The 13750-nt window shown below is 42.2% G+C and overlaps 1 protein-coding gene and 1 long non-coding RNA gene across 11 annotated transcripts in view; one reads left to right on the forward strand and one right to left on the reverse strand.

Annotated features, from left to right (window-relative positions):
- The window catches only part of LOC132425916 (uncharacterized), a 124143-nt gene extending 114148 nt beyond the window's left edge, over positions 1 to 9995 (reverse strand). For 2 of the 4 annotated variants that reach the window (XR_009519541.1, XR_011246477.1), the window contains exons 1-2: positions 9940 to 9995; positions 5266 to 5511 (exon numbers count right to left, since the gene is read on the reverse strand). This is a non-coding gene — a long non-coding RNA (uncharacterized lncRNA). Of the gene's footprint in view, positions 1 to 973; positions 3815 to 5265; positions 5512 to 9939 lie in introns of those variants that run through there. The other 2 variants (XR_011246475.1, XR_011246476.1) reach the window with 2 other exon arrangements.
- A 382-nt stretch (positions 9996 to 10377) lies between these two features.
- The window catches only part of ANKRD17 (ankyrin repeat domain 17), a 161249-nt gene continuing 157876 nt past the window's right edge, over positions 10378 to 13750 (forward strand). For all 7 annotated transcript variants that reach the window (XM_060012396.1, XM_060012400.1, XM_060012397.1 and 4 more), the window contains exon 1: positions 10378 to 10907. In XM_060012396.1, the coding sequence (XP_059868379.1) occupies positions 10500 to 10907 (408 nt within the window). In that variant the 5' untranslated portion in view covers positions 10378 to 10499. The remainder of the gene's footprint in view (positions 10908 to 13750) is intronic.

A 13750-nucleotide genomic window follows, 5' to 3' on the forward strand; every position in this document is an offset into this window, starting at 1 on the left:
GAATAATACTGTGCATAAGAGAAAAAAATTTGTGGAAACTATGAGGAATTGGAAGACAGCATTATCTTGTGTAAAGGCATTCAAAATTCAAATAACTTTGTAATGCTGTGAGGACAAAAAAAAGTATGTCCATATACCAGTTTTGATTATAGGCTGTCAGTTTGCAGTGCATGCCTTAAATAAATTGATATATCCATTATATATTCACTATTGGTTATAGGCTGCCAGTTTGCAATGCTTAAGTTGATATATCCATTATATATTCAATACAAATGGCATTTAATGCCCTGAGAATATGCTCACATATACTAAGTAAAACAAAAACAAAAGCACGCTAAACAAGCAGCAGCAGCATTCTCGTTTTATTTAAAAATACACCTAGGGCTTCCCTGGTGGCGCAGTGGTTGAGAATCTGCCTGCTAATGCAGGGGACACGGGTTCGAGCCCTGGTCTGGGAGGATCCCACATGCCACAGAGCAACTGGGCCCGTGAGCCACAACTACTGAGCCTGCGTGTCTGGAGCCTGTGCTCCTCAACAGGAGAGGCCGCGATAGTGAGAGGCCCCCGCTTGCCACAACTAGAGAAAGCCCTCGTGCAGAAACGAAGACCCAACACAGCAAAAATAAATAAATTAATAAACTCCTACCCCCAACATCTAAAAAAAAAAAAATACACCTAAAAAACACTGAGAAGAGTTGGATTAAAATGTCATCAGTGGCTATCTCTAGCTGATGGAATTAAATGTTCCTGTGTGTGTGCTTTTCTATATTTTGTTAACGCTCTACAATGAATATGTATTGTTTTTGTATCCAGAATTAAATTGTTTTTACAAGGTAGAGAATTAACTTGGGTGGCAATGTAGAGGATAAAATGGAGTAGAGTAGGATCAGAGGCAGAGAGATTAATAGACTTTTGCAATAGAATGGATGAAAGATGGTAGAAGCCAAATTAAGGCAGTGGTTGTGAGGCAAAGAAAGTAATTAGGTAGTAAGAACATAGAACATAGAACGAATGAATAGGATTTGGTAACCTTGGATCCATTTAGGTTGGAGATAAAGGCTAAGGAAACATTAGTTTAAACACTGTAATTCCATTGGTAACCCTGGATCTATATGGGTTGGGGTGGAGATAAGGGATATGAATTCATTAGTCTTATATATGGTAAATGAAATTGTGAACTTAAATGAGATTCCTTAGGGACAGTATATAAAATAGAAATAGGGCAATGGCCAGAATCATGGGGAACTCTTAATATTTAAGAACCAGATAGAGGAAGAAAGGCCTATAAAGAATAAGCAGGATTGATTAAAAAGGTAAAGCAACTAGGTTATCACGGAAACTAAAGGAAGGAAGGAAGGAAGGAAGGAAGGTTCAAGTAGGAATTGGTCAATGATGCTAGTGGAGAAAGCAACGTGCTTGCTTCTGAAGTTTGCTCCCTGTGAAAGGACCTCAATTAGTTCTGGGTCTTCCTCTACACTTGGGGAGATTGAGTGACTTATAAAATTAGTAAATTTGTGAAGAATGTCTGATTTAGCTTTGTCTTCCAACCTCAAAGAACAAGGTTGTCCAGAGACCAAATTCCCATTTGATCCTCCATGCTGTCCCTGTCAAGTGTTGCTGCTAGGAATTGGAGGTATAAATCTGCCTAATTCTGGGGATCAGTTGGCAGGCCGATTTGGTTTTCCCACTACGCAACATCAACCAACTTAACTTTATCTGTAATAAAGTGATATTTTGGCCTTCATTTCTATCCTTTGCTTTATTTCCCAAATTGTTCAGAACCTAGGCAAGAAGAGGGGGATTAGTTTACCGGGACCCACTTGGAAACTGCAACAATTGATGCCAAATTCCACACCAGGTAAGGTAGGGACTGGGAGAGGCTAATGTCTTTGGCAATTAGGAAGTAATCATAAATCACTATCTTCTTAATAAAGTCAAACAATTTTTCAAGGAAGACAATTGAGGAAATGTCTCCATGGAGATTTTGGTGGGACAATGTTAACTACTGCCCCAATCCTTGTTTTGTAAGATTCTCTAAGAATGGGACTATGCCACCCAGGGGACTATATTAGTCAGGGATATTTTAGTTGCACATGTATAAAACGTACCTTGACATAGCTTAAATGAGAGCAGCAGGTGTGGGAGGGAAAAAAGACAGAACTTAGTGGCCACTTAATTAATGGACAATGGGTTAGTCTACGATCCTGGATTTCAAATGCTATCTGGACTCTAGTCTCTATTGCTTATAATGCCTTGGTCTGTTTTTTCTACAGGCATACATTGCTTTGTTACATTTCACTTTACTGCATTTTGCAGATACTGCATTTTTTAAATAAAAGGTTTGTGGCAACTCTGCACTGAGCATACCTATTGGCACCACTTTTCCAATAGCATTTGTTCCCTTTGTATCTCTGTGTCACATTTTGTAATTCTCACATTTCAAACTTTTTCATTATTACTATATATGATTTGGTTATCTGTGAAACTACTGTGATGTTACTACTATGACTTGCTGAAGACTCAGATGATGGTAGCATTTTTTAGCAGTATTTTTATTTAAGGTATAATGCTTAAACATGCTTAAGACATAATGCTTTAATATGTTTAACACATAATGCTATTGCATACTTAATAGACTAGAGTATGGTGTAAAAATAACTTTTGTAAACACTGGGAAATCAACAAATTCGTGACTCACTTTATTGATATTTGCTTTCTTGTGGTAGTCTGGAACCGAACCTGCAATACCTCCAAGGAACACCTGTATGTGGTTAGGTAGGTTTGCTCCCTGTTGTGCCAAAGATGGTAAGTGGCAGCTCTAGCCTCAGTAAAATTGTCATATATTACTCTGGAGATTGGCTTGGCTCATGTACCTATCTTTATGACAGGGGAAGTCATATAACTGACAGCTTTATTACATAAAGGATAGGAATCTCCTGAAAAGATGGACATACAAAAGTGTTGTTCACTACGTTCTACCCTTGGCTACCCGGCACCTATACTTGTGCTTTCTTCAGTACACAGAATTTTAAAAATGCCCTAGTCTAAGATAATATAATTATACCATGGACAACTGAAATACTCTTCTCCAACAGGAGACATGCCAAACTCTCATCCAATTTTTCCATCTTGCTCTTGGAAACCAAGAGTTCTAGGTGATATGCATTTCTTAAACCAGGTTTGAATGTAGCACATCATGGTACAGCATGATAAAGATAACTTTATTAGATATTGGTATACACTTAAGGAAAGTAAGGGCACTCTAATTAGCTAGTAGATGAGGTTCTTGGTTAGTTAATACGTCCTTTTTTTTTTTTGGCTGTGTTGGGTCTTTGTTGCTGCGTGTAGGCTGTCTCTAGTTGAGGTGAGTGGGGGCTACTTTTTATTGCGGTGCACAGGCTTCTCATTGTGGTGGCTTCCCTTGTTGCAGAGCAGGGGCTCTAGGTGCACAGGCTTCAGTATTTGCGGCATGTGGGCTCAGTAGCTGTGGCTTGTGGGCTCTAGAGCGCAGGCTCAGTAGTTGTGGCGCATGGGCTTAGTTGCTCCGCGGCATGTGGGATTTTCCCGGACCAGGGCTCGAACCCGTGCCCCATGCATTGGCAGGCGGATTCTTAACTACTGCGCCACCAGGGAAGTCCAGTTAATATGTCTTGAGTTTGTGCTCTGGAAGGTGCTCCCTGATCCCTTGCCCATACATAAGAGGGTACTGGAATTAAGCAATCATAGGCCTTTGTTTGCAAGACTTGGTATTTTTTGTCTATACAAGTCTCTTACAATCTTAGTTGGTTGCTGGCCACCTTGCTTTTTGGTAACTCTGGTTTAGAAACCAAAAACAGAGATGGTGTGTTAATCTGTTTTCTGTCCCTTAGCAATGTGTTACAAGTTTGGAATGCAATGTCTATCCTCCAGTCAACTAAATTAACTATGTATTTCTAATTTGGCCTTTGCATCCAAAATCATAAGCTGAGCAATGAGTTTAGGGATAATGCAGCTAGGATTTATCTCTGTCCACTTGCCTCCAAGTTGCATCTCAGGGAATGGTTCCTCACAATGGGACTAATTTGTCAAACTTTGTCAGATAGGATATACACAGCAAGAGATGCATGAGGTGATCAAGAATCAGGCTTTTTTCAGGGTTCCAATTATATCTTTTACTGAGTTTTCAACTCCTTAGCTGTTTGCACTAGCTTTAGCTCAGGACAGAGAATATGGGTTTTCCAAACCTGTACATTGCAGGTTTAGTTGATTCTCAGTCACATGGATTACTGAGTACATGCAGAAAGGGGGTGTCTTAGAAATATACAGTTGTTCCTCAGTACTCAAAGGTGACTGGTTCCAGGACCTGCCACAGATAGCAAAATCTGCAGATGCTTGGGTCCAGTAGTCAACCCTCCAGATCTGTGGATTCTGCATTTGCAGATTTAACCATGTATGTGGAGTCCCCCAATACTGAGGGCCACTGTATTTATTTTTAAAAATTCGCACAGTTTAAGGGTTAACTGTGTTCTTTCTTCTGCATTCATATAGGCAGCTTGAACTGAAATGTATCCCTTTCTTGTAGGACCTTGCTAATGGACACACTGCAAAATCCTGACATTTTTCTACCAATTCCCCTAAAACGTTAACCTTGATATAGACACTGTCTAAGATCTAAAATTTAAAAATTTGCTTGCTTGCTACAACATAGTAAATATTAACGAACCTCCTAAGCCAAGGAATCATTATCACTGTGCATGCCACCTAGACTTACCAGTTTTACATTTCAGGGTGTGTCATTTGTTGACACTGGTATTATTTTATATACTAGTCAGGAATAAAAACCCAAACCTTGCCACTTTGAGATTTCTTACTCTTTTCCAGTTTAACAGTCCGTTTGAATTTCACATCAATTTTGGATGCAAGTTCAGGGAATTCAAAGTTTAACATATTATTAGGCTTTTCTCTCTCTCTAAGATTTTATCTGGTTGCTGGAGGTAAGTCCTTCACTACCATAGCATTGCTGGAGGGGCATCTGGCCTGCTTGCTGTCTAAATCTGTTGCTGTAAGGTCTATTGTTGATACAATTTGCAATCTATTCTCTCAAAATGTGATTGTTTTTCCTCTGCCCTTACTTTAGAATTTATGGGTGTTAGTGTTTTTTCAATAGGATCCTCTATCCAACCCATGGATTCATACCACAGCCTGTGCCATGAGTTTCAATCACCCTGTACTGCAGCAAGCCTGTGTAAAGCGATTGCGCTCTTACTGTGAATCAAATTTACATACCTCTTAAGGAATTCTGTATCTCCTTTTCAGTTCAGTGTAGTCAAGGAACATGCAGGAGTGGGAGTGGTTATCAATGCTGCCTGGCCATCTGCTTAAACATATTATGTTGCCATTTCTACTTGATTGTAGTTGCCTGTGTTGGGCAAAGTTCCAGGTGGGAAACAGGACCCAAGCCACAAGCTCCCTGTTTTTGAATTCCGAAGTCTTCCTGGCAGTGTCTATCCCTTACCCCTTAGGGTTTCAACTCTGAGGAGAGAGCCAAGAAATATGTCTCAATTCATGAGCACTTTTTTCCTCTTGCAATACCATCAAGACTGCCTCTACTGTCTTGTAATGATTTCTTTCTCAGACATGTTCGTGCCACATGGTGACCAAAGGCCACAGATAATTTAAACTTTTGCTTAACTTCAGCCAGAGTGAGGTGCCTCTTTCTTAATAATGCTAGCCAAAATGGTGAGGTTGTCTCTGATTGGCTCCTTTTGTTAACCTGCCCATTCCTAAACCAATCCCTATGACTGAGGAATTATGGTACTTTGGTTGGCTTGATTCATGGGCCCACTCCTGTGGTATGGGAGTTAAGACCAGGAAATGGATGGTTGCACCTGGAGAAACAAGGGTAGATCTACATTAGTTAGGACAAATTCTCAAATATCAGTGGGTCACACAAAAGAATGCATAAGAGGGGCTTCCCTGGTGGCACAGTGGTTGAGAATCTGCCTGCCAATGCAGGGGACACGGGTTCGAGCCCTGGTCTGGGAAGATCCCACATGCCACGGAGCAACTAGGCCCATGAGCCACAATTACTGAGCTTGCGTGTCTGGAGCCTGTGCTCCGCAACAAGAGAGGCCATGGTAGTGAGAGGCCCACGCACTGCGATGAAGAGTGGCCCCCACTTGCCGCAACTAGAGAAAGCCCTTGCACAGAAACGAAGACCAAACACAGCCATAAAAAAATTAATTAATTAATTAATTAAAAAAAAAGAATGCATAAGAACTCTAACACAAGTTAATAGGCAGGCAGCTATCCTCCAAGTGAAGATTCAGGAAACCAGAGTCCTTCCACCTTGTGGCTTCGCCATCTTCTACACATGGCTTCCAATACAAATGCCTTAAGTTGCTGGGGAATGGGAGATGCTGGAGAACTTTTCATGTGATATCTTTTATGGACCAGAGATGCAATAGGAGCTCATCACTTATACTCACATTCCACTAGTTAGAATCTAATTGGCATATCTAACTGGGAAGCCTAATTGCAAAGGAGGCTGGGAAATGTAATCTAACTCTGTGCCCAGAAGAAGAATCTAGTGTCTGCAAGAGTCCACTATTCTGATCACTAAATATCCATTTTACCTCTCTTCCCAAACAAAGAACACATCCTACTCCAATAAAGACAACCTAGAAGTTCTATCCAGTTACTAGGTCGGGCTTAAAGTCTAGTTTTTAGGTAATGTGCAGTCCTCTTCATTAGGTCCAGATACAACCTATGAATTAAAAAACACAAGTTATCTCTAATATCACCCCAAATTCCAGGAAACATATTGTACAGTGGTAGATCAGAAACAGGTAACTACAATATGCTCTCATTAGGAAAAGAGAAAACTGTGAGACACTAGGCAATATAGATACATAACAATGATGAAATACTGAGCAGGCATTTTGTGGTCCATCTGCTGTGAGTGGAGGAAATTTTGATGAGATCGCAATTTAGTTTTGGAGGGGAATTTGTCCTCTGTCTTCTGTATGGCCCAATACTGGCCTCTGAAATGTTTTCTGCCCATTATTACCCATGGCCACGTCCTATGTGAGTATTGGGGAGTTGTAAAGCATTTATGCTCTATTTTCTACTTATGCAAGTTTGGGATGGAACAGCTGCCTCAAGGTTTTAACACTTGAACAATATTTGAATCAAGTTCATAATTTGATCAGTAATAAAATTCCTTCAAAAATTTAGTCCTATGATCTATTTGCCTCCAGTAACTACACCCAATTTATTCCTTTGCTTCCTTGCCCCCGTGTCAGTTTCTCAAGAACTTCATCCCAGCCTCCTTGAGGCCATCGAAAATAACAGCCTTGGATGGAAAGGCCAAAGCCTTGATCTGATTTTTGTTCCGGCACTAAATCTTGGGAGGACTGTACTCAAGGCCTCTTCTAGTTTCTTTTTTTTACTGTTCCAGGTCAAGAATTCCAAATATTCCTATGCACTTTCATTTCTGCAACTGTTTCCTGAGCTTATCTCTTTAGCAAAGTCTTGCTAAAAGTAAAATGCTAAAATGCAAAATACAGTATTACTTATACTCTTTTGAACTATTTCCTCTTATTATTGAGATTGTACTGAGCTACAGTCTCAATAGGTAGGTAATAGTTTTACCCCCCATTTTGCCACTGCGAAACATGGGTCTCCTTCCAGCCTCTGATACCAGTTTCTCCAACATCTGCTGCATCATCAGTAAGCCAATACCGCATATTTTATAGCATAAAAATATGGGGTACTGCCTAAGCAGTACCCCACTTCCAGCACCAATTTCTAGGTTAGTCATAGTCATTCTAGCTCCTGTAACATATGAATTCTCAAATCTCAATTTTCTCTCTTACAGGAAGTCCAAAAAGCAGTGTTTCTAATTTGGAGGTGTCTGTCTTCCAAGTAGTAATTTAGCCATTCATGCTCCTTCTCTCTTCTGGCTCTGGCCATCTTCAAAATACAGTTTTTAAGATCACCATACTCACTAGCTTCAAGTTGATGGACAAAGAGTGAAGATGGAAGGACTTCATTAAGCCTGAAAATGAGCATGTCACTTCCTTTTACACTTCACTGGCTAAAAGTCATTCAAATGACCACAAATAACTAAAGGGAAGTTGGGATATTTAGTCTAGCTGTTTGCCCAGGAAGAAGAAATAAGTTTCATGAATGACTAATCAAGTCTCTATTACAAGGTTCTAAAAGGAAAAAAAATGCTACATAAAAAGAACAGAAAGTCACTCCAGGGTCTTTGTCCATTCTAATAGGTGTGACCTTATTCTAATAGTTCCAACAAAATAATCATTTCCCTATTATATAAAAGAGTAAGAATTCACTTTGTTGTAAATAATGGGATTACTTCAAACAGAGTATTTGTGATAGTGTGATAGGTACATAAGTCAGACTGCAGAGGGTTAATAAGTGAAATTCAGATAACAAAAAGAGACATTGAATGTAGAATACTCTTTAAAGCTTGGTTGTGAAGGAAAGGAAACACAGTGGAACCACAAATGTAGAGGATTGAAGACAGAAAAGATAATAGAAGAGAACTCAGGGATTGGAACTAGAGTACAGACGGATAATTCATCTTATATAAGAGCTGGGAGTGTCTCATTCCTCTGATATTGGAGGAAAGGAAAGATCCAGAAGTACCTAAGTTTCTAGCATTTGGAAAATTGAAGGAGTTTGTGACTAATAGCATTGATCTTCTTGTGAAGTTTGAAGTAAAGTCACATAATGAAATGTGGTTGGGATTTAAAGACTGCAAAAGTATTCTGGTGGGAAGGGAGAAAAAGGTGCTGAAGAATATATAAGTAGGAGGTTAAGACCTAAATCTGTAGCGTTAAGATACATAATGTAGTGTACTGTTCTGCACAGAACTTAGCAACCGCTGTAGGAGAGGAACAGGCAGATGATTAGCACTTCGTGTGTATATTTACTATAACACTTATTACACTGTAAAGCCCCAGGAAGCAGAGACTTAGATTTTACAAACTATGCACACAGTAGGCACATGATGAATTTTTGCTTGAATGAATTGATTCAATCATTGCCAATTCTGCCATAGTACTCTGTAGAGTACTGGCAACTGCCCACATTTCATATGGTATGCCAATGCTAAAAAGAAAAAAAAAAGGCTAAAAAAATTCAGGCATACTCAGCTAAACTTAGCAGTCTTAAAACGGCAACTATGTCAGCTGAGACATACTTTTTATCTTGTGCCAGTACATCTTTCTTTGATGTTTCCTTCATTTTCCTTATGCTACTGTGTTATTGAACCTGAAAGGCATAAATCTAAGTTCAATAAGCTACGTTATTATTCCAAAAGTCCTGAAAGTTCTTCAGACACCTACAACTGAACTCACAACCCCCATCACAATATTCCTTTCAAGAGATTCACAGACAAGGATGACTACTTATGATGCTTACTTCACAGATAAAAAGCTGAGTAGGTGAGGGGTGGAAGGACAAAATCGAGGTCATTCACTGAATCGTCAGCAGAGTCTGGCACAGATTCTGCTTCCTTCTCCTGTTTTCTCCCCTTGGAAACTTCAGAGTCGTAGTGATCTCAGACTTCACTTAGTCGAACTCCTTTATGTTACACAGGTGTAAACTCAGGTTCAGGAAGTCTGACCCAAGACTTAGTCAAAGTGGGCTCTTTCCTTTACACGACGCCATCTCTCAAGATCCACAGCCCTAACTCACCATTTGGCGGTAGAAAAAAATGGCCAGAAACGAAACTACGTACAAGAGTCCAGAACCAGGCTCCACCTCCCGGATCAGGCAGTCCGGGCCTCCAGCTAACAAAGCGTCTGGTCCGTGCTTCGGTATGGGTTCCCCACCCGGCCCAGGCTGCTCCTCTCCAGCCTGCCCGCCCGCCCCCAGCACCGCAGCACTGCCCGCCCGCGGGGGCCCAAGTCCCGACCCTCGAAATCTCACTTTCGTGTTTCGGCCACCCGCGCGCCACCGCTCAGGCGACGACTGATGGCGTCATCCGTACTTCCGCCTGCGGCTGCGTTCTAGTCATCACCGAGGAAGGAAGAAGGGAGGTCTGAAGGGCTGTGTGCGGGGGAAATAGCGAGGAAAGAGAAGCAATCCGGGTGTAGCGGGCGCTACGGCAGTAACCGCGGCCCTCCTCTGTCCCTGGCGTCCCCCCATCGGAAGTCGCCCTAGGCACACTTCCCCCGACTCTGGGTAGTCTCCCCTCCGCTTGATCTCCCGACACCCCGGTCTCCCTCTTCGCCTCTAACCACCCCCTCCTAGCTCCCTCACGCTCCCTCCCTCTCCCTCCCTCCCATCGTCAGGCTCCCCGCCCTTAGTATCGCGAGACGAGGTGAGAGCTGGCGGAGCGGCGGCGGCGGCGGCAGCAGTAGAGGTGACCGAGGCGGTGGCGGCGGAGGCGGCACCGAGCGCTGTGTTGGTCCCGGTGCGGCCGAAATCGCGGTAGAGCGTAGCCCCCACGCCCCTCCCCCGTCCGCGCCCTCCCTCTTTCCCCGGAGATGGAGAAGGCTACGGTTCCGGTGGCGGCGGCGGCGGCGGCAGCTGAGGGAGAAGGGAGCCCCCCGGCGGTGGCGGCTGTGGCGGGCCCCCCCGCGGCTGCACCGGCGGCGGAGGTCGGCAGCGGCGTTGGCGGCGGCGGCGGCAGCGGGGCTTGCTCGGCCTCGTCTCCTCGTGGGATGGTGCGAGTCTGCGACCTGCTCCTGAAGAAGAAGCCGCTGCCGCAGCAACACCACAAGGCCAAGCGTAACCGGACTTGCCGACCCCCCAGCAGCAGCGAAAGCAGCAGCGACAGCGACAACAGCGGCGGCGGTGGAGGCGGCGGCGGAGGCGGCGGCGGCGGCGGCACCAGCAGCAACAACAGCGAGGAAGAAGAGGACGACGACGACGAGGAAGAGGAGGTTTCTGAGGCAAGGGCCTGGTTTCAAGGGAAGGAGGGAGGAAGGGAGCGTAAAGGGTAGGGGCCAAAGGTGGGAGGGGACTTGCGGTGGGACAGATTCCTGTGGGCTTGATCTGTCTTAGGGGCCAGGCTTTCCACTGCCCCCTTTCTTTCCCCGGCCGAAATTGTGAGGTGTGGACATGTGGGGGAGGGTAGCTGACACGTGGGGGTGGGAGGACCACGGAGTGCACAGAGTTGGTGAACAGCACGTTACCCTGGCATGGTTCACTCGGTTTAGGATGGAGGGAATCGCTTAGATTCCCTCTTTGCCCAGCCGGCGGGGTCGGCCTTGGGCCAGTAGGGCCGTGTTACTCCTGGGGCGGGGGCGGGACCAAAGCTGGAGGGGTAAGATAATAGGTAGATGAGTTTCGTGAGGAACGACTAGGAGGTTGGTACATTTCTCCCACTTGTGAGGTGGAGGGGAGCAGTTTTGGGGGGAGGCAAGGTTGTAATGGACTCAGAGCTAGGTATTTGTGTACGTGAGAGACACGTGAGAAGCTGTACTTTTCCATACTGTTCTGCTGCAGGTTTTTTTTTTTTCATAACTATTGTGGCTGCTGAAGTAACCTTCACTTCCTCAATCTCTCAAGGATTTTGGATGAACTGATCTTATGTCCATATACATTTATATGTAACTCGGTGGATGAAAAATATGTTTGATCCTTACATGTACATACTCTTACATTTTCAAATGCTTCCTTGGTGAGGAAGAATTAAGCTAGGCCCTGTTGCTTTCCACATAACGTCAGGCAGCTGAAGAGTCTGCTTTGGAGCCAGGCTTGGTTGTGGTGAGTTGGAATAGGAAGGCCTCTTGGTTTGTCCTAGTGATCTGGTTTCATAATAACTGTTTATAATTTTTCCTGGGTCCACAGACAGGCGGCGTTGCAGGACCTCATTCTTCAAAGAAGACCATTTAACCAAAACTCAGTAAAACATACCAACCATACTGAGAACAAGCGAAGAAGAGTTAGCCTTACTAGTTAGCAGCTCTTTTGTAACTCTTTTGTCCACTCCCTGAAATGGAAGCTTGAAAATCTTGATCTGAAGAAAGAAGTTGTAACTTAAGGCAGCAGAAGGAAAGCAGCTTTAAAGGCTGATTATAAATTAACTTATAAGAGAGAACAACTGAATTATCTAGAAGTACCACTTGCCATTTATTCTTTTCCACAAGCACAGCTAATTTTGGTAAAAGACTGGTTTTTCGAAAATTGCATTATTGGAACTTGGGTTCCCTAATTTCAAATAGGGAAATACCTTTTAAAGAATTTGAGACTTGTCTGTTAGTAGAAGACTAGATTCTCTTTGACCTCAGACTGGATGAAGTTATATCGGTAGAGATGTAATAAATAGTTCGTGCGTGTATACCAAAAAGATGGACACTCCCTGCTATTTCATTTAGCCTACTGAATTCTAAGGGTAGGTTTGTAGTGATAGATTTTGTATTGACCTAGTTGGGTGTTTCAGGATAGTGTGTTGCTCAGCCTGCATATGAAACAGTGAAGAGAAGGATGTGACAGGATCCTTATTTCCAGTAAAATCTATTATATGGTAGTTAGAATCATTCAATTGTATTATTTTTACAGAGATGAGAAACATTTTAGAGGTAATCTCATCTAACCCTTTTATTTTAAAAATGAGACTTTTTTTTTTTTTTTTAAGGAAACTGGTTGTGGTGGTAACAGCAAAAGTGGAAGTCAGAGTTTTCTAATGATTCAGACCAGTATACTTTTCATGACAATTTATTCCCTGTATCTCCCTCCTGACCTTTTTCAAAAACTAGGCCGTCAATTGCAAGGTAACACAATCATGCAGCTATGGGCAAAATACCAATATTTTATTAAGATTTTAAATTCTCGGATAAAGTATCAAGCTCTGGTTTGGAACTTAATATGAAGTTGAGTGCAGTACTTACTGAAATATTATTCTCTAAACTTCACATACCTAGATAGTTCTGTCCATTGGAATTGAGCCAAATAAGCAAAACTTTTAGTAATTCATTAAATCATGTAGAATAGGCTTAAGTTTGTAGGTGTGTTAGTTTTGTGAGTTGGGTTTGTTTTCCTTGGAAGATAGGAATGATATATGTTGACTGATCAACTAGGGGAGTGTTTTCTTTGTTTTTAATATGCTTTATTCTGTCTTCTGTACAGTGGTGTAAACAGTGGGTTTGTCATTTGTTATGGAGCTGAGTCAGGAGAAATAAGTGGAAGAAAGCACAACCATTTGTTTAAATCTATACAGGTACATGATGAGGGATAAGCAGGCAGGAGGACAGTATGTCTCTGCACCTGCCTCCATCCTTGACCAGAATAGAGAAATAAATAAACGTAATTGTCACTGTACACTATAAGCTAAATGGATGAGTTGTGCAGTGTTTTTCATTTCATTACCGTTTTATTGACATGTTAGCAGAAGTTTAACTTGCTAGAGCTAGGAAATCTTGTGGCTAATACTTAATTGTACTTACTTCCTTTCTGTTATTGGCTACACAATGAAAAATATGGATAACGTCTTTGAGATTATTCTTCCAATAAAAAAATCATTGAAAGGTTAAGAAGGAGTAAGAAAGGTTATAGTTTTGGGATATTTAACCTACAAAAGTGGAGGATAATTTAACAAGAATATATATGTTTACTTCGATGAAACGCTAGCTGGATATTTTGTATACCTGCTGGAAGAGGGAACACTGGAAGGAAAGGAGATTCAATTTAAATAAAAGCTTTATTTGAATGTTCAAGAAAAAGAATCTAATTTTTACTAAACGTTAGCGTAGGTTATTGAGAATTGGATTTTCTCTTCAGTATTTCAGAATAA

Source organism: Delphinus delphis, chromosome 5, assembly GCF_949987515.2.
Source record: "Delphinus delphis chromosome 5, mDelDel1.2, whole genome shotgun sequence".
Classification (NCBI taxonomy): domain Eukaryota; kingdom Metazoa; phylum Chordata; class Mammalia; order Artiodactyla; family Delphinidae; genus Delphinus; species Delphinus delphis.